Source organism: Melanotaenia boesemani, chromosome 11 (assembly GCF_017639745.1).
Source record: "Melanotaenia boesemani isolate fMelBoe1 chromosome 11, fMelBoe1.pri, whole genome shotgun sequence".
Taxonomy (NCBI): domain Eukaryota; kingdom Metazoa; phylum Chordata; class Actinopteri; order Atheriniformes; family Melanotaeniidae; genus Melanotaenia; species Melanotaenia boesemani.
Window position 1 is genome coordinate 22,839,185 of NC_055692.1, and position 21,013 is coordinate 22,860,197.

A 21,013-nucleotide genomic window follows, 5' to 3' on the forward strand; every position below is an offset into this window, starting at 1 on the left:
AGAAACAGTAGATAGAAGGAAACAACCCTTCGGTCCAGCCTAACACTAGACAGACTGCAACATGTTTAGGGTGTGTTGAGCGGTTGCAAACAACTGAGATTTCCATTGCGTAACGGTATCTGAAACTGACGTCGTATCACAGGTGTGAACTCTGAACTTACCACTGCCCACTAGTGGAAAAACTGACTTAACAAACAGCAACATAAAAGATGCATAGAAGTATGAGGACGGCGACGTATGACAACGTTTGAAGTGTTTCCTTATTTACATACATTAAAAACTTATTGTTTTACCTGTCCAGAACTCGGCATGGACTCCTGAGGCTTGGCACAACTTTTCTTGCTTCTTTATTCCAATTCATCAGGGTGTAACATACTTTCTTGATCTAATGTAGTTCTTCAAGGCCATTAAAGTAATTTACTTACCAACACTGTGCACTACACACTGTTTCTCTTCATTCTTGACCCCTCTGTCCAGTCCTAGCTATTACCAAGCAGTCAAGGCAGATGGCCTCATACTTAATCTCTGTTCAATACCTCAGCTGACAAAAGTTAAGTAGCATACTAGTGTCGAGCTACTGCTTCAAAACTATAATCAAAATCAAAGTGAAAATTATTATGCTGTCTTCCATGTTGTAGCCAAAAAAAAAAAAAAAAAAAAAAGGAAGCAGTAACTGGAGTAACTGGAGTTTGTTTTCGTTCAGTACATGTAAATACGTCACATCTGTCCTCTGTCCAATCAGAGCCCTTCCCAACCTCCAGATCTTAAGCAGAGTTAAATAAAGGCAATTAAACAGGTTTTCCTTTTAAACCTCAATTTGGAATTACTATTTCCATGTAAACACAAAGAGAATACTTTAATTTCATTATTTAATTCGAGAACTGGCTTAAGTGCACAGAAATTTGAAGCCCAAGTTAGTAATGATGACTCCTAATAATAGTAACAAGAAATAATGACTCCTTAACAATAGTAATGATGCCTGGCTTAGCAGCCAGAGACAGCATTAGCAGAATCCAGGCTGTGATATAATTCAAACAGCCACTAAGCAAACAGAAGCAGGCCCTTGAGGTGACGGTTGTGAGGAGGGAAACCACTGATGCACTGATGAATTCTAGAATTTAGAATAACAGACGGAGAGGGTACGTCAGACACCAAAAATGTAAACTGTGAATGCAGCACTTCAAAAAAGCAGTTTCCAATATTTTTTTACTTCAAGCCCCCTTTACCTGCATTTACAAAAAAATCTGCACACGTGTATAAATACATACATACACACGAAATTAACTTTATTGGTACCTTTTTCCAAAACAATCAGTCATATTTTTCCTTTCATAAAATACTGATACCCATCTTCAGCTCCTCTGTCCAAAGATGAGATGTCAGGTACAATTCTTGTTACAACCAAAGCGCTGAATGAGAGAAAAACCTAAAATTGTGTGTATGGCTATTTTGCATAAGGGCTGCAACCAATGACTATTCTGATAGTCGATCAGTCATCGATTATTGAAACGATTAGTCGACTAATTGGATTATGTATCTCATAATTATTAAATGGCTTTTCTTTCACTTTCAGCTTTTAGGTTGATTAAATTATGTGCTAATTAAAAAGAAGAGATCAACACTTCATTCAAAAATACATCTTTTATTGAACTTTGCAGCCAATGTTAACCTAATGCTGATAACATAAAAAGTAAATACAAACCAAATATCCATTAAAAAAAAAAGAATAGGCAAATTAGCAGCAGAAAAACAGTAAACTTGAGTTTTTGTTTAATAAAAGAAAAGTGCATTTCTTGCAGAACATTCAGTGGTGTAGTGTCTGTTGAAAGTTACAAAGTTACAGTTCATTCATGTTAAGGAATGTCAGCGTCTCAACATGGTCTTGGGTCAGGCTAGCTTTCTTAGAGCAGATATTCCCAGCTGCAGAGAAGATTTGCTCAAATGGGGTAGATGTTGCAGGAATGCACGGAAGAGATCTTGCTAGCTTTTACAGTGTAGGAAAACGTCACTCATTTTCCTTCCACCATCTGAGAGGGTCTTCCTTTTTGGATAGTGCTGGTCTATGAAGAACATCTGAATTTCTCTTCTCACATTTGGATCTTTTGGTCCTCCTGGGTCTCCTCCACTTCCTCATTCAGACTGTGTCAGACTTAAGTAGGTTATCCAGTGCTGCGTTTTCCCCTGGAACAATCACCATCTTCTGCTGTAGCTCAGGGTTGCAGCCATCATGTATTCCAGTCTTCTCCTTTGCTTCTTTGATAAGAAGAACTTCAGCTGTTCCTTTCAACCTTGTGCCATCTTCAGCTGACATAAACTTCAACTTTCTGAATCTTGGGTCTAGGGCAGCAGCAAGAACAAGTGGGTTGGGTCTCTGTGCTGAGAGGGTGTTCAGATTCCCCCATCTCTCCTTTACTCCTTTTTCTGCACTAGACAGAAAAGCTTTCCTGGAGGGACCGTTGCAGCTTTAACACTCTGATCAGTTGTATGTATGTATGTATTTATTTATTTATTCTCATGAGAATAAGTTAAGGATAAAATGCCTGATTAGCATTCAGTTGCCATGGTGAAGTTGAATTTACATAAATAGTATGTTGAGATAAATAATGTACTAAAATGTGTAAATAATTTCTAAATAAAATGTGTGTTTTAAAATGGGGGGGGGGGGGGGGGGGGGGGGTAATACTGATTACGTTTGAGAGTTCATGGCCTAAAAAATTTCACATCCAGGTTTAAGAAAAAAAAACTGAGCTTGAGGAATGAGAGGAAAAAAACGTGGTAACAGCGTAGAGCAGTGAGCCTTGAATTTCATGCTAAATACATGACGTACTGTGAACTGTGAGCGGACCAACTAGTGTAAGTGTTTTTTTTTTGTTTGTTTGTGTTTTTTTTCTGCTTAATGACCACAACGCAAGTTCAGCTAAGTTACTTAGCCAGAGCTAGGCTAACCTGCCACTTGTGCTCTGCGGTGTTCATTTGTTGTTGTTTGTTCCTTAGTTTAGTATTAGCCAGCTCACTTCTCCTGAAGTGTTCCACGAGGTTTCTTGCAGCACTAACTGCTTTGCTTATGCTGGGATCTTTGAGGGCACTATTGACTACAAGCAGGAAGATGTGCTCAGTGCAGCGAACTGAAGCCCAGCCATGTTTTTCTCCATGTTGGACCCGTAGTCATGAACAATTGCTTTAATTTTGTTTAGCAATATGTCAAATTTCCCTATCACCTCCTCCATCCATGCCATGATATTGGCAGCAGTATGCCTCTCCTCTAGAGGCATGGTGGTGATGTTAAAAGTCTTTGTTTGCCAGTATTTGGTGATGACTACTGCAACTCCTTACTAGCAGGGCTGCCTGCATGCTCAGTAAAACCTATGCAGATGATTCAGAATGCAGCAGTGCGTCTTCAACCAGCACAAAGAGCTCATGTCACTCTGCTGCTAATCGCTCTTCACTGGCTTCCAGTTGCAGCACGCATCAAATTCAAAGCTCTGTTTCTGGCTTACAAAACAATAACCCAAACGGCTCCTGTCTACCTTAATCCAGAGCTACACTCCCTCTCAACAGTTAAGCTCCAGCGAGAGACGCCTAGTACTCCCACCGCAACATGGCACAAAATCAGTAGCTAGACTCTGTTGTTGGAACAATCTACCAAACTCCGTCCAATCCGCAGACTCCTTATCCACTTTTAAGAGCAAGCTAAAGACTCAGCTGTATAAGAAGCATTTCTGCACTTAGCTTAACTCTTCTACTCAACAAATGAGTTTGTCCAGCTCTTTGGCACAACTCAGCAATAAGTTGCGTGCACTTACGCCCAAGATGATGTGCGTTGAAATCATGATCTCGTAATTAAACAAAGGACTATTATAGAGAAAAAAAAAAAAAAAAAAAAAAGGCACTGCCTCTAGCACTACATGACAGCACCTGGGTCCAACTGGACTCACAGCAGTCTGACTACCACTTAATTATGATTCTTGCTTGTGTTGTTCTTACTCTCAGACGTAAGTCACTTAGGAGAAATATGTCTGCTAAATGACTGTTGAATGAAATGACAGGACACTTCAAGACATGACTCTGTGGCACTGCTGGTCCACACATCAGCAGTCAATGGGAGGGAGCTGTCAACCTCCTTTAAAATCTCCTTTATCTGTAAAGACAGAATGGACTTTTGTAAATATGTTTTACTAGTCAGTATTTTAGTGCAAAGATCTATAGAGTGTGTTGCTCTTTGAGTTTATTTAATAAAAACATTGTGTTATATGAAATATAATTGGTGTGTGTGTGTGTGTGTGCGCACTAAACATTCACGTTCAGTAGTGCTGTCTTATATTTTTTCTCCATCAGTTGTGTGAAATGGGTTCTGGATGGCAGGATGTACTTTGAGTTGAATTGGCGAATCATTTCTTGAAACCCTTCACCATCAACCAATGAGAATGACCTAATGTCATTAATGAGCATGTTTAATACTAAGTTGGTGAGGACAGTTGCCTGCTGTGAAAGACACGTCTGTTTCTTTTGCAGAAAGCCATCCATGATTCTTTGGCTTTTCTATGGACTGTATACACTACCTTCCAAAAGTTTGGGGTCACTTCCCTATTGAATCCCATGGCAAAGTGACCACAAACTTTTGAACAGTAGTGTAAATCTGATTAAAGATGCTTTCATCAGACAAGGGGGAACCTAAAATATGCCTTTAACAATGTACATGTGAGTCAGTTTTTGTTCTGATTCTAAAATCATGCATGCAGAGTGGTATCTGTCTGCTAATATCGAAACTAGCTTACAAGCTAATATCTTACCGAAGCGAGTCCGACTCATCCTCAAGTCCAACGTGCCTCCTCTTTGAATGTTCAAGCACTGCAGATGTACTTCCGTGGTAAGCAAAGTCCGCTTTACAAATCTTACATGTACTTAATATTTTTTGTGAGTTTAATGTGAATTGGTCCCAGACTTTTGACGTCCTCTGCCGTCGTTTTGTTCCCTGGTCTGCTGCCATATTTTTGCCCTGGTGGACTCTATTGCAAGGCAAGGCAAGGCAAATTTATTTGTTTAACACATTTCATGTACAAGATAATTCAAAGTGCTTTACATAAGACATTAAAACATTACAGCGGGGTGTAGCAAGCAATAACAAGTACGTTAAAAAACAAACTTTAGAAGAAATAAAAGAAATTAAATAAAAACAGAAAGAAAAAGCTAAAATAAAGTAGATAAAATGGAAGAAATTAAGTTCCAGTGTGGGGGAAAACAGTATTAAAACATGATCAAGTTTAAAAAGTCAAGCTTTAAAAGAAATAGATGCAGGTTTGAACCAGATTTTTATTTTATTATAAATAAAAACTACTGAAATGCAGCCCAGACCAGGTGGGTCTTTAATTTATATTTAAATAAACTGTTTCAGTTGGTCTAAGACTTTCTGGGAGTTTGTTCCAGATATGTGGAGCATAGAAGCTGAATGCAGCTTCTCCACATCTGGTTCTGACTCTGGGAACTGATAAGAGACTGGATCCAGATGACCTGAGGGTTCTGGTAGGTTTGTACTGGGTCAAGAGGTCATTGCAACTCTCAGCAGAGATAGGAAAGAAGATGATGTCTCACTCTGTAGGGTTTTTTTTTCCTTGACACTAGTCGACAGTTAAATTCGTTGTGGTCTATTTTTATTTTGTTGACAATGTTGCAGCCCTACTTTGTATTCGACAGAATATGCTTTGAAAGTCTAAAAGTTTTAGTGCATTCTCCAAAAAATATATGGTTGATATTAAATCACTTTTAGGGGTGATCTCATCTTTACAGGTGCTCCAAACATAAGGAAGAAATGCATCAACTTTGGCAAAACAGGAGTTAATTTCTTCCAAAGCATATTCAGATATAGAGTAAATTGGTGTGTGAAGATACACATACACTGCTGTTTCATCTGCAGCAGAAACTGCTATTGCTCCGCCTTTTCCATTTTCCCAACTATAGACCCTATTTTGCGCACAAAGAGCATCACTGAATCTCATGATGTTTGGATCTGCTTCTTGGTGTCATTGTAGAAAATGAATGTGTCTCCAAGGCATGCAGTTTTAATCCAAAATACATCAGTCAGCTTTTTGTGGGGGGCGTTTGAGGCAGACCATCCTCACACAGCCCTTTTATAATCCAATAAATTAGATTATGACAACCACTGTGCAGTGAAAACATTGTGCCCCCTTGTAATTTTTGGGGAGCCCAGGTTAGGAAACGCTGCTTTAAAAGAAGAGAAGGGAAGAAATATGATCTTTTGCAGAACTCCAGTCCTGTAAAACTCTTAAATGCTTCCACTATAAACCCTAACTCAAATTAAATCTCAAGTGCTTAAAATATCAAAATATTATTATTCATATTATTTATTTTAATCATATTTCCTTACTCCTGTCTGAATTGCCATCTGTAAAACTGCTGGACGTTTAGGTTTATATAACCAAACACTACTTCTGAAAGGGGATAGCAGAAGTTTTTTTTTTTTATATTACATTGTTGGTGTTGTTATTTTTTATTGTTTACAAAAAAAAACTTACATTTAAATTTTTCAGCTCTGCCATTTAGTAGAAAAAATTATGAAAATCTGTACTGTGTTTTATTATGTTCATAATCATGATCCATAATTAAAGGCAATATCATTAAAGGATTAGGACATTTCAAGCAAAAAGTATGAATAATAGTATTGGCAATCCTTGCCCTGGATTTACTTGGCAGTATCGCCCACCCCTAGAGGAGTTAGCACGTCTCTCCAGGTACAGCTTTCTGCTACAGTCCAAAAACATCCATGTTTGAGCATGCACCGGAGTGGGTGTGACCATGAGTGGTTGTTTGTCTTGTTTGTCTTTGTGTTGGCTGTACAATGGACTGGTGGTCAGCCCACACATGACCATGAACTGGATTAAGTGGATATAGAAAATGACCTGTGTTCCCTGATGTACATATATATATATATATATATATATATATATATATATATATATATATATATATATATATATATATATGTGTGTGTGTGTGTGTGTGTGTGTGTGTGTGTGTGTGTATTCTTTAATTTAATGGAAAAAGTAACACCAACTATGGATATTAATATAGATCAGTCTGCTCCATCATACTGTCAGTGTCTTATGTGTTCAGAGCTTCACACAGAATAGTTTTTACTGTAACCATAACATGCTGAAAAGATGTACATTTCATAGCACTGAAACCAACAAACAGCCTAACAGATGTTTTCATATTCATACATTAAAAGTGTTATAAAAAATAATTAAATTTTATTCTGAACTGGAGATGGTTGATAATACAGTCATGTTAAAGTTCTTTGTCTTCTGTAGTGTGGTTTGATATAAGATTAAATTTTGTTCATGTGCATGTAAGGTTCACACAGTCATTCATCATAGTAACTGGCACAGAGATTCAGTTACCTTTTCTTTTAAAACAGAATATCCTGAATTTCCCTCTTCTCATGCCTGGCAGGATTCGCTTTCTGGAACAGATCTTTGCTCCTACATCACTTGTAATTAAACTTCAATGGAGAAAGTTCAGCATCATCATGTTTGATTGAGAGTTTCACATATTTTAGAAATAAAGTAAACTTGACTGGGATTGAAGTGAGACAGTCAGTCAGTCACAAATAATATAAAATAAATAAGGGAGAATGAAAGTATAGCTGTATGCTTTTTTTTTAACCTCATTACTCATGGCTCTGTTCATTGTTGCCTTTATATTTCCATCATTATAGAGGGGCTTTAGAGGCTGCAGAACTTGAGGTCACTCAATATGTCTAATTACAACAATTACCCTCAAATGCTATATTACTTTGAAGCTTTTCAGTTCAAGATTACCACTTATTCAGAAAATAACCACCTTCACTCCCATCTATGTCCTTTTTATAAGCAGCACCCAGAGCTGTTGTGCACTTTAGAAAAAAGAAACGAATGTTTCAGAGTAGAATCTGATGTTTCTGTCAGTACACTAAGAGCAACTTGTGTTGTACAGAGCAACATGGAACATGGAAGTTCACTCTTTTGCTAAAAGCAAACCACCGTGATATGATGCTGCTTAACACTTTGTCCAGGCAGCTTCTTTCTGCGTGGGAAATTTTCACAGCACAAGATGGGAATTAAAAAGAAATAAAATTTGATATGTGGAACTGTACTGTGGAACTGCATCATTCAATAACATGAAACCACAGCTGTGGTGAATTCATTTTAAAGGTTTATTTTATTAAAGCCTTTGTTGAAACACAAAAGTGCAAAACACACTGATTCACTACTTCAGGTTGTAAAGAACTAAGAAAAAGAAAGCACAACAGGAGGTCTTGTTGTACCTCTAAAAATAAAGAAGTGCTCTTTGACAGTCACCCTGGACCCAATTATGGATTCATCAAGTCATAGAAAATTCTTCCCAGCTGTTCAGTGATAAGATGTTTTTAGCCTCGGGGCAACAACTTATCGCTGTAATTAAGCCTTCATTTGACTTCATTTGCTCAGTGTGGAGCTTGACTGGCAAAGCGCAGACAGCCAACCAGGTCTCTTCTTCAGCATGAGAAAAATGCTTCTTCTACAGTAAGCAGATGCAACGTGTCATAAAGCCAATTTGTGTGATCACTCAACCTTTTCCTGTGCATTATCAAGAGGTAAAATTTTCAGAGATGGGAAAAGTATTTTCATCGTGATGTTCTTGGTAAACTGTTTATGGATGAAAGCAAACTCAGTGTTAATAATTGTCACTCACTTGTATTTTTAAAGGTGGCCTTCTGATTATCTTCCAGTTTCACTTTTTTTTATCTTGATCTAGTACAGGCTTGATAACATATTATACTTGATAACAATACATCACAGCACTAATTCTGTTCATATTTACAGAGGGAGCTTTGCAGAGGCTGCGCAGCCTGGAGCACAGCCGTAGGTCTTCTGCAGAGTCCTGATGGCTGTTGTACAAACTGAGCTGCCAACAAAAAGGTAACCAAACCTTTGCTTACTTTTAAATCAAGTCTTAAAGCAAACATATACTTCAAATGCATAAGAAGAAGGTTTAGAATGTTGGAAATGTTATTACATTATGATAAAATGCAATAAAATGTCCTGTTAACTTTCTCTGATGTGCTCTTTTCCACAAAGCAAAAATAAGTGATGGGATACCACAAATGCATTTTTATTTCTTTCCTTTCTTTTTTTTTTTTAAATTGTTCTAAACAGCATACAAGCATAAATTTGGTTAACGGATCAGCTTTTGAAGTGTTATTGACATTTTAAACTCAATTTCAAATGTTACAAATAGAATATTGGATTAGCTTTGAGTAATAATTCAAGTCACAACTCCATTTTAGCCTAGCATGGCGGGCAAACACAGCAAGAAAACGAAGACTGAAATTTTCAGGCTGAGTTTTGGTTATGTAAATATTATTTTAATATAAAATGCTTTGTATTTTGTTTACTAAATTTGCATTGTACTTAACGCCCCATCCTAAATACCCAGTATTGTTCAGTTACAAACATATGATCATTTATATGTTCTTTGGATTGGACTAGCAGGTCACAGTTTTACACCTTTAAACAGCTGACAGTAAGCAATTTGAATATTTACATTAAAGCTGACAGATATTGCTGTGTGGATGCACTTGTAATTCAGGGGCAACCGTAAAAAAAAAACTACTTGACTCCTAGATGTGCTTTGAATTCCTCCATAAAGAAGCTGCTTCATGATGCAAAGAGTTACACAGAGTGACAGAGAGAGAAAGACTGCCCAGAAGTTGATTTCTATGATGCTCATTCATTCAGCCCCCAATGACCCTTTCTGCCAGGAGTGAGTCTCAATGCCCACATCATGACAGTATTCAGTGAGCAGAATGGCCCGTCACTCACTCACGACCCTGATAGAGAGCCTGAGAACTCACTCTGCTATAAAAGGCTAATTTAAACCTGGTCCTCATTTCAGCTGCGCTGTCACACTCCCCACTGGCCGCAAACTGAATGGGTGTCATCTCATCCAGTTCACCTTACAGTATTGAAAATCATTAGACAGATTTACGAGGACAAATAGCATGACTTTTGTTGTCATATTTCACTGATCCTTTCCACATTTCGCAATGAAAGATGAAAGGTGAGTAGCTGGCGTGAAAAGGACAAGGAGGGAAATGCTCAAAGATCTTATTGATCATGTCCAGAGGCTATTGACAGGTCCTTTCCTCTGATGATGAAGTAGCCACCTAGTGAGTGCCAGATGGGTCTACAGAGCAGTGAGAGTAAAAGCAAAGAGGACATATTCAGCATGCAGGAGCCTGCTCTTTTTACTGATCCTGTCCCCCCTGACCTGTAGTGCAGGCTGGAAAAATGTTCTGCTTATGACAGTGGATGGCTAAGGTAATGGCCAGTGACTGCTACCATTGCTCATAGTAATGATGGTTTCACCCAGGAATACTATGTACCTTTGCATGTACTCTCTCTTTCTTTCATTCTTTGGTGTTTCCTGCCTCTCTCCTAAATTTTCCTCCCTCCTCATTTATCTGGCCCTGTCCTCATCTCCTGTCCTCACCTCCTGTCTTCTCTCTCACTCTCTCCATTACTCCTTTTCTATTTCCAAACCTACCATAATGTGTGCAGCATTCTTACACTATTTGTTTTATGTACCATTCCTGACCATTAGGGCCTGACTGCTTGTAGTGTAGCCACATAATCAACAGTTGTCCTTTACAACTCAATTTTTTGTTTAAGTTCAAAAGCTCCACTAATAATGAATTTCCACGATTTTATGTAAAGACAGAATCTCCTCTCCCAAAGAGTTAAACCAAAGCAATACGAAGCAACATGGAGGTATCCTCTCTTTTTCTGCAGGGAAAGTTAGCTCAACTAATTAAACCTTTTTAAAGTCTTATAGACTTCGGTTATCATTTCATAGCCAAGGCAATAAAATAATGTATGTTGGAGGTGTGGAACTAATTGTTTAAGTTATCATTTCTACAGCAAACCTGCAAGGCTATATTCACATGAGACACTGGGCACCTAACAATACAATATCCATGTGTGGAGCCACCAAAAATCTTTCTTAATAATTACTTCTTTTATAGATTCAAAATGCTATATAGACCTCACTGACTCTCACTAGCCCAATAAGTATAGATATCCCACATCCACAGACACATTAAATTTGGTTCACATTTTCTGTCACAAAACACAATCAACAGGTCACTGTTAAATACACATCAGTCACCATTGCTAATGGTTTAAAGACTGGCAATAGAACACCTTTTAGTTGAAGATTTTAAGTAGCTTAAAGGTAAAACACAGCTATCAAGAAAGAACACTGTCCGCTTAGCTACAGATCATTTTTATTCCAACATGTTACAGAAATTTCTCAGGGCATTTAAAACGCTTTAAGACTGCAGCTGCAACTACTTGCTGATGTGCGTCAATGTGCAATTTCTGCTAATACCTCAGGAAAACATGCCAAGCAATGTTCGGTGTCACTCTGCTGAGGCCCTCTGCACTGTAATTGTTTTCTCACCAGGATTAATTTTTTTCAACACACACATAATGTATTGCACAGTGTTTCTGAAACTGCCCTCTCCTATTTTTACATTTGTTGTTTTGCATAAATATCTGAAAAAAAGGCAGTCACACTCACTTAGGAAGCGCATTTCTCTCATTTGTTCATACAGTACAGATGTAATTCTAATGGACATGTCACAGCTTAAAAGCCTTTTCACCACATTTTATGGTGAATGTGGTTTGATTTGACTTTTACGTCTCTGAGCATTCTCCTTAGCTTGCTTTCAAATATATGTAAGATTTTTAGTTATCAGTTATCACTGAATGCCTGAGAATTGCATGTCACTCACTTTATATAACACAGAGGTTTTAAGTACGAGCCTTCCTTCATTGCCTTGACATTCTATATTACCTTTTGTTGTAAAATTAAATCGAACAGAAAATAACAAGAAGGGCTTTGTGGTTTCTCGCATACAGTTCATATCATGTAAGTCAGTGTTCATTTCAAACATCCTAAAACAAACAAAGGAAATGAATTAAATAGAATAAATCCAAGGCATCGACATGTCTTGGAATATTTAGTTTGCACGGTTGCTTCAGCTTAAAGCAATCATTATGTAGCTGAATCACAAGTGCAGAGAGAAAAGGGGAGGAAGCATGCTAATAAGTTTAAAGAAGCAAATCCCTTCAAGGTCCTTTTCAATCTTTGAACAACTGATATATTTTACATCTTAGTACAGCTCCCAGAACAATATACGTGGTGAATTTACATAATGCTACCTGATATATTTTCAGCTAGGAAAGTCATTTTGATATGAAAAATAAAAGCTGTTCCAATAAAGGACACATAGGTTTTAGTTTTGAGATAGTCTTCTCTGTTTCAGGTAAACACTCTCCTCTAGACTTGTACTTTTCTTGATGTCTTAGAAGTAATCCTTCCTTCATTCAAACTTACATGATTTGTCTGTCTTTATTCCAATCAAATTTAAGAAATGTTCATGGCCCTACATAATCGAAACATGTAAAATATGTTTAATTTATCTGCACATTTCTATATTTTTGACCTTGCAGAAAGAATTTCTTGAAGACCTGATCCAGTCTTTCCAGTGATTTTTAGTAACAGATGTTGTTCAAAGCAATCTCAGCCCTGCAGAGCTCAGCCACAACATTAAAACACTAACAGGTGAAGTGAATGTGAATGATTGATTAACCCGTTACAATGCAATGCTTTGTGGGAAATATTAGAATTTGTGTCATTATATGTCATTGGATTATACAAAATACTAACGTGTATTCAGAGACAATTCCATGTAAAAAATGTAAAAAAAAAGGGTGTAGTTTGATTTTATTTGCAGTATTTGCACTGTATTTTAAAATGACTTTTTAAAGAAACAAATTTTAAGACAGTCACTATTTTTACTAGGGTTACCAGCATAGGCCTTTGATGTAAAGAGTGTAGGCAATGCACAAAATATTCTTATTAGATTTTCTGATTAAAAATTGGATGAAATGCTGTTTAATTCAATAATGTATTCAGTAAAATGACATTTTAAAGGAATCTTACCCAACGCTGACACATAACCCATTGTAATAGCAACGACTACGCCCTGATGCTTAAAAACAACAAACCAATTGATCCTTCCTTTCAAACAGTGACAGTTTCTTCCTTGATTTGCATTTAGATATGATGCACGTGTTAGTAAAAAATTATGAACAGTAGTAAAGGTTGAAAGATAACCTTGCCTTGGGCAGAATCAGTGTGGTCTTTGTATGACGTGGTAGTAAGATGCTGCAGCAATAACCTTCTGTTTCTGGCTCAGGAGCTTTGTCTTCATAGATACAAAGATTCAGCCATTAAAAATGCAAAGTCCTCCTTATGGGTCATAGTAAACATACCAAGCTCTATACAGGGTGAAGTTTCTTGTGTAGTTTTCAACACTTCATAAGTTACACTGACTTCAGTGAATTAACACTATTTGTTGTCCTCACATCTCTACATAAAACTCTTATCACATCAGTAAAAATTTCAAGTGTCTTTCATAGTCTGCTTCTCCATCTGCCTGTTAGTCATTAATGTTCTTTCTCCTTTACTTGCTCCACTACTTCCCATTCCAAGTCCCTATCCCTTCATATGTTTTGCCCTTCTGTTTGAGCCTTTCATCTTTCCATTTAAGCATAAAATTAAACTTTCAAAATTGCATTACACAACATCTGATGAATTTATACTACATTACCCAACGTTTGACCCTGCAACTACATCAAAACCTTCCTGTTGGGTTAACAAATAATATTTGTAGTGTTTTAGCACCATTTCAAGAGGGTCTGCTGGGATTCAGCCTTTTGTGTTTGTTTCCAGAGATGGGTGTTGTACATAGATTGTTTCCAGTTAACAAAAGCCTGCTTGACTGCCAATGGAACGTGATTAGATTAAAGCTGCACTGTAAAAGCTTTTCGTTTGTGTTAAAACGGGTTTTATCTCTGACGATGACACGGCCAAAACGGGGCATTGCTGAAGAGTATTCTTCAGAAACGAGCACTTGACAGTGTCATTGACAGCAAAATAACTTACATGATGGATTGAAGCGCAAACTGTTTGACCGCAACAGCAATTTGTTAGGAAAGCATTGGAGAGTTTAAACATACTGATCTAACAAAGAGTTAGAAATAGGGAAAAGGAAGACGGAGGGCCTAGTGTGCATCCATGTCATTGCATTTCCTTTAGACTTATGTCAGGGACTCTCTGCTGTCTTCAGTCTATCGAAGTGTAGCTGGTGCTATGAGCAATCAGCCTGGTGAATCATTTCATGGATCACCACACATGAGTCCAGAATGCTCAAAGCTCAGAGGCTTTGCAACATTTCCACCATTACCCCTCGTGTCAAAACAGCTGAGTACACAATGCCATCTACATTGACAGCAACACTTGATATCATTCACTTAGACTTTGAACATATTCACACAAACATTATGAAATGCCAGTCTTGGGTTAAGGTTGTCCCCCAGGCTGGTCCTCAAGGTAAAGCCTCTAGCAGCGCTGATTCAGTCAGATTTGTTTTAATGCGAAGCTCTGTGTTTTCTGCATATGAAGATGGACCTGAAGAAGTTTACGTCCAAGCTGCTTTATGCTCTTTAATTGCATTGCAGTGTAAAAGCCAGAAGGTTTTAGTTTTTTGAGGTTTTTTTTTAAAGGGGAATTTTATGTCCTGCATAAGTGGACACATAAGGACCACTGCTCTATACAATTGTAACCTAATTACATGGTAAAATGGAACACTTTAGGTGAAAACCAATAAGACTACCATAACAGGTCCACCTAATGTAGTCCCATTACAGCTCCATTACATTTGAGGGAGAGGAAAGTAGCAAAGCATATATTTTTCATCAGCGGCTTCTGGGCATCACTATAAGAGGACAACAGGGTGTCGATTCTCCTTGTCTTTGCTCACAAAAATCACTGATTCTCGAAAGTGGAAGATTGCTCGAATATATCAGACACAAAAACATCAGTGAAAGTATGTGAGACATCCAGAGCCACAGAAAATTTACTGCAGCAGTGAACATGCATCATGCTCTGCACGTGCCACGTCGTACTTGACTATGAGGCTCATGCAGAACCCTGCAGTATAATCTGTTATAACATCACTAATGATGAATTCACTGTCAGAGGGAATAGAGAAGGAAGCAAATGACAGTAAGGGGCCATATTGTTTATAATGAGTTGAGAGAGAAAGAGACCATAAATTTAAGTATATGAATGTTAATTTCCCATGAACACTAATGACACAACTATACAAAGAAACAGTGTGACTATGTGAGGTATTACTGGTGGTGAAACTGCCAAATTATCAATGATACTTTTTCTGAGGCCATGAATCCATCTGCTTCTTACCTTCATTGAGTCCCATGTGGATGGTCCAGTAGTTCTGCAGACACAGCACCTCCTTCTTCATGCCCCTCCTGCAGCGGCAGCGATACAGCGGGCTTAACATCAGCACTTCCAAGGCAGCCTGGCATTCCTTGTTGTTATCCAGCATGGCTTCCTTCTCCTTGCCCACAAGACACTGGCGCATCACCCGGTACTGAGGGCTGCAGTTACTGTCCTGGTTACACTTGTCACTCGCCTGGATGCAGTCCATCCACTCTGGCTCAGCATCACGTGCAGACCTCAGGTTTGAAGATCCTGGAACTCCATTGCTGAAGGACACTGTCAAAGCTGGAGAACTATTCCAGGAGCTTGTTTCCTCATCTAGGGGAAGAAGAAAGATTTGGGGTTGACGAGAAAGTTAGTCCAGAGACTAAAGACCTGTGAGGAAGCCTTTGTTTACATGATCATGCAGGAGTGTTGTGTAAGTATAAATATGAAAAACCTCGTTTCATACTTGTTTTGGTCATTCAACAAGTAACACATTTGATGACCTTTGACTTGTCCAGGCAAGCTTAAACTTCTCCTGGTCCACATTAAACTGATGTAACTTAAATGGGATGTTAATATTTGCAATTTAATCTATTCAGTAATTAACCTCCACTAACTTTAATACAACCAAAGCACACAAAAAAAAGAGAGATAGAAAAAAAAACTTCTCCAAGATTCTTAAATCTAACTAAAGGTCTTAGTCATTGCAGAATATCTAATCATCTATCGAATGTTTAATCAACAATTACACTTAATTTGAATCTAGATGAGCAGAAAATGAGCTTACATCGTGGAAACAGTGATCCATAGAGCATAGACTCAGGTGCTGCCGTTTGAAAAGAGGCTAGACACGAAATCGCACAACCCAAAAAGCACAGACCGTTCTTGTGGAATGACAAGAGAGACTCCTTGTGGTGACATTGTGAACTGAACTCTGTAGAATTCAGGGCGTACTACATCAGTATAAGGTCTACTGCTATGAGAAGAGTTATGAGAAGTTAAGAATGAAAATACCTTATTATTTAAGTTATTTTAACATCAACATGATGTCAAAGATGACTGTGATGATGGTGGTGGGGCTGGATTTTTGTCATATTTAAGAAACCAAACTCAAGTCTGTGAGTGGAAAAAAGAAAAAGAAAACAGAAAGAAAGAAAGGAAACTTCAGATAGGCTATTTAAGATATAAAAGCTTAATCTTGTCACCCCAGGACGAGGAAAACTTATAATGTTATCATATGAGGGGTTTATGGTAAATTGAGAAAAATATTAATCACCGTTCAAATATACACTACACTTTTCAAATTATAACGTTATGAGGTCTCTTTTTTTCTTAGTAGTATAGTAACCTATACTAGATATATAGAAAGTAACCTTCAGCTTTGAATCGTAACCCCCCACCTCCTTTTATTCCTCCCTTTTGTGGAATCTATGGGTGTTTCAAAGACCCGTATAAGCAACAGACATTTAAACTGACATATAAGTTGTATTTGCTGCAGTATTTTTAAATTAAACGTGACTCGGTTGAATTATTTGATTAAAAGAATAATGTTGATCAGAGGTGGATGATATGCAGACTCGCAGTAAGCCCTCGAAAAACTCTACTAAGATAAACGTGACCACTTCTTAGGAATGTTTGTTCCGTAGCCTGCTATCATGCCACAAATTATCTTCATAAAATTCACAATTTGCACAAAAACTGTGCGTTATTCCCATATGCCACTTCTTACCTAAGAGCAGTAGAAAGATGCAAACGCACATCCACACAGTGTCAGGCTTCATTTTGGAGTCAGGAGGGATGACTGGGAGTCCAATCGCACTTTTATCTTCACCTCTTGAAAGGTTAATTCCCTTCTCTGGATGCTTGACCCAGGCATAGGCTAACTGTGGTAAACCAATATCCTCATTCAACTCCCAAAATAAACACGCGTGCCCTAAAAGAAAAATCTTCGACGACCAATGAGACAATAATCCACAATTTCTTGGACTACTTCACTAACGACACGGAAAAAATCCTCTGAGATGAAAGAAAAAAATATATTAAAAAAGAAAAGAAAAATCAAATGCAATCAAACAATCAATCACTTAGTCAATCCATGAAAGCAGTTTCTCGGGGTCCGTCTGCTCTGCGTTCATACCACAAACTACTGAGACTTGACGTGTCTGCATTATAGGGACTCACACCACCCGCTCCTCTCACCCCCTTGAAGCCAATTTATCCCTAAAATAGCCCTGAAACTGTCTTAAAATTGTTTGCTAGTATTGCCAATAAAGAAAGGAAGTCATTTAAAAGTGCAATAAACCGCTGACTGGTTTTTAAAAACCTTTCCTTCGCACCACTGGCTTCCTCCCACAGCTGTGCGCTCCTCTAGAAGGAGTGAACGCTCCTTTTTCCACTGACTGCATGCGTTTCGAGGCATCACTGCACTTTATAAAGAGGAGCTTCTCATGACCGGCAGAGGTCGCTGCCGGTGACTGTTTTTATTGGAAAGCGTGGCACACACGGTCACAGAGAGAGACCCAATAATGAATGATACCCTGCAGAAAAATCGCCGCGATGTTGTAATTTTCCTGCTGGGCGGTGGGATGTATCTATGGTTTTCAGCATGCTAAATTAGTGACCTCACATGGCCTGTGTGACACAGCTGTAGGATTTTCTGTGAAAGCTCACAATCTGTGAAAAGAATTCTAATTCATTATTACTTTGTTACAACTATTGTTTTTATATAGTCTTAATCACTCCGATCAGTATTCAGGACAGAAGAGAGGAGGCTACCACTAAGGAATATAGATTTTTTTTTCTTTAATTGACGTTGCTGCAAACCATACCAATTTGCTAATGTTTTTAAGCATAAGCTTCAAATGTTGCCTTTAATTTAAATGATACCTAAACTCATAACACTTCATTTGTGTTTCCCCAAATTGAAAATAAAAAAAAAATAATACAATGTCTTGTATCATAGGCCCAAATTGTGCTCGGTGGAAATAGCTTAACACACAACTAGCAGAATCTGCCATTTGTCAAAGTGGCTTCACATCAAGCAAAATGACTTTGTTGTGCATCATCGCTTAAATAGTGCCCAGAATGTCATAAATCTTCTCAAATCTTAAAAACAAAGTCTCCATTCAGATGTTGTGACAGTGACAAACTGCATGGCCACTGGCTCATAATGACGTTTGACTGTCAGCCCAGGCGTTAGTCCAAGAGGGAAAAGAGCTCACCATTATAATGGCAGCAACAGCCTCATTCTGCCTATATTGGCCCTGGCTTGTTTTTGTCCCTTGAGTTTGAAGTCACTGAATTATGAGGACACTATAGGATCATGCACCATCACAATTATCCTCTAACCATCATGAATTATTGCTGCCTATATAGAGGATTGTATAGACTATCCGTGAGTTGTTTTCAATAAAAAAAAAATCTATATTTCCACCTAAAAAGGCAACCTTTTTCAATTCAAGCAACCATTTGAAATATGAGACAAAATGCATTCTCATATTGTGGCAGAAAACAAAGAGTTGTTGAAGTAATTTCATACTGAAGATCATTGGTATAAAATGTACCAAGTTTACAGTGGAAAATGGCTCAGAGTGAAGAAGAAATGCATAAGAAAAAAGTCATGAAATGAACATTAAAAAAAATATTGCATTGTAAATTCTTACTGAAGCAGCACATTACGTCTATTCACAACAGTGCAATATAGATAAACTCTCCAAGCATTTTTTGTTCTTGTCAGATCAGAGGTTAGGTTTTTATTCTTGTTGACATTGCATGATTCACCACCTCTGTGGGTATTTAATTGCTCCATTCTGACTTCATAAAGCATCTGCAGCTTTTTCACATGTACAATTAGAGAGGGCCCAAGAGAAACACATTTGCATGTTTCCTTACTTGAATGTTCTCTCATTAATAAGCATATACAGTACTTATGTGCACTGAAGAGTCCACACTGTAGACGGATGCACACAGAGATGTGCATAATCTATATGCCAGATAACTGTGCTCCCATAAGATGGCTCAAAACCATGACAGAAGGCGATGACAAATCTGGATTTTGAAGGCATTGTTCTCACCACTGAGAGGAATCACTTGCTGTTTTTTAAGAAGCATGTCTAATATGGTGAATATAGATGATATCATTATGAATTCATGGGATATGAAATAATGATACAGATAACAGTCAAAGTTAAGACTCACTGCAGTAACTTGTGTTGAGTGGGACAGCAGGGGGTCTCAAGAGCAAGCTCAGGATTACTGTAGTGGGTCAAATAAGAGCTTAGACAGTCTGAAACTGTCACCTTGAAAGTGTGACAAGCAATCTTGCATAGAAGGAATATTGAGTTATAGTGGGTGTGTTTTCATGAAAAATATAAGCAGTATGCTTTATCACTGTTAAAGCTTGACCCAAATGAGTCCAACTAATTTAGCCATCAAAGTTGTAATTACCCAAACAAACACCTTGAATAAACTACTGATCCTCATGCTTAGTGTCTCAACCACCATTTATTTTAAATTATTACACAAGCCAACACTGCTAAGGCGTTGCAGGGGAAGAAAAAAAGCTGACTTGCAGATTAACAGGAGAATTCTTTGAGAGCAAAGGTTAATGCATATTTCTCTGCTGGTCACACCCATTGGAAACACTACTGATGAACCTGACTATATATGCACACACACCTACACACACACACAAATACGTCACAATGCAAGCATACACAGAAACTGACCATGACTAATTAGATTAGGAATTACGGGCTAATTAAGGTGTAGCTTGGTAGACCTGTATAGCATCTTTATTAGGTGATATAGTAAAAGTTGAGCCAAAAACAAGACAAAACATTAGTTTAGTTTTATCCCCAAGATAATAGAATTATAATGTAGTGTTTAAATTAATATAAACATTACATAATAGGTCTGTTTATTAATGTTTTATTTAGTTTGGAGTAACAAGTGAGGCTAAAAATGAAACATTCCTTGTGTGCACCCTTTAATCATATTTCACTTTAGTTTGGGACTTTAATATCTACAACGTCCATGATCTTGATCAAAACCGACATTTGAGCTACTTAAATCATAATTTACTTTTATCTCTGAGACATACAATATTTGAAACCTCTTTGTTTTCATATGAAAAGCTTCTAACAGGTTCACAACTCAAAGTTACTTAAAATCAGTCCATTCAAATCAAAGCAGAAGGTTTTGATCTGAATTTTATGACAACATCATTAACGAAATCCCTCCTGGAGACAGTAGAGACAAGAGCAGCTAGAATAGCTTCACATTAAGGATGGATACAGTGTGTTATGTCCAGCTCACAGATCAAAACCATGAAACAACACACTCCTTTTGTTCATACACAAGTTTCTAAATGTCAGTTTTTTATGACAACTTTGTTTTAAATTGTTTTGAGTGGACAACACGAAATCATGATGTGACCTCCACTAGACTCTCTGGAGACTATCGACCAGTTGGATCCATTTGTTTTCCAGGCATTTCAGACGCTGTCCATTTCTATCACATTACTTTGACAGAAATTGAATTTCCTTTGATGCATTTTTATGTATCCTAAGTGGTGTTTTGTCCTCTGGGGTAGTATAGCATTTCCAGTGGTGTGATGATG

At 37.7% G+C, this 21,013-nt stretch overlaps 1 protein-coding gene across 2 annotated transcripts in view; it reads right to left on the reverse strand.

Moving 5' to 3' along the window:
- The window catches only part of LOC121649606 (GDNF family receptor alpha-2-like), a 67,094-nt gene extending 49,315 nt beyond the window's left edge, over window positions 1–17,779 (reverse strand). The window contains exons 1-2 of one of the 2 annotated variants that reach the window (XM_042000558.1): window positions 17,123–17,779; window positions 15,370–15,726 (exon numbers count right to left, since the gene is read on the reverse strand). In XM_042000558.1, the coding sequence (XP_041856492.1) occupies window positions 15,370–15,726; window positions 17,123–17,174 (409 nt within the window). In that variant the 5' untranslated portion in view covers window positions 17,175–17,779. Of the gene's footprint in view, window positions 1–15,369; window positions 15,727–16,180; window positions 16,201–17,122 lie in introns of those variants that run through there. The other variant, XM_042000559.1, reaches the window with a different exon arrangement.
- Window positions 17,780–21,013: the final 3,234 nt, after the last annotated feature.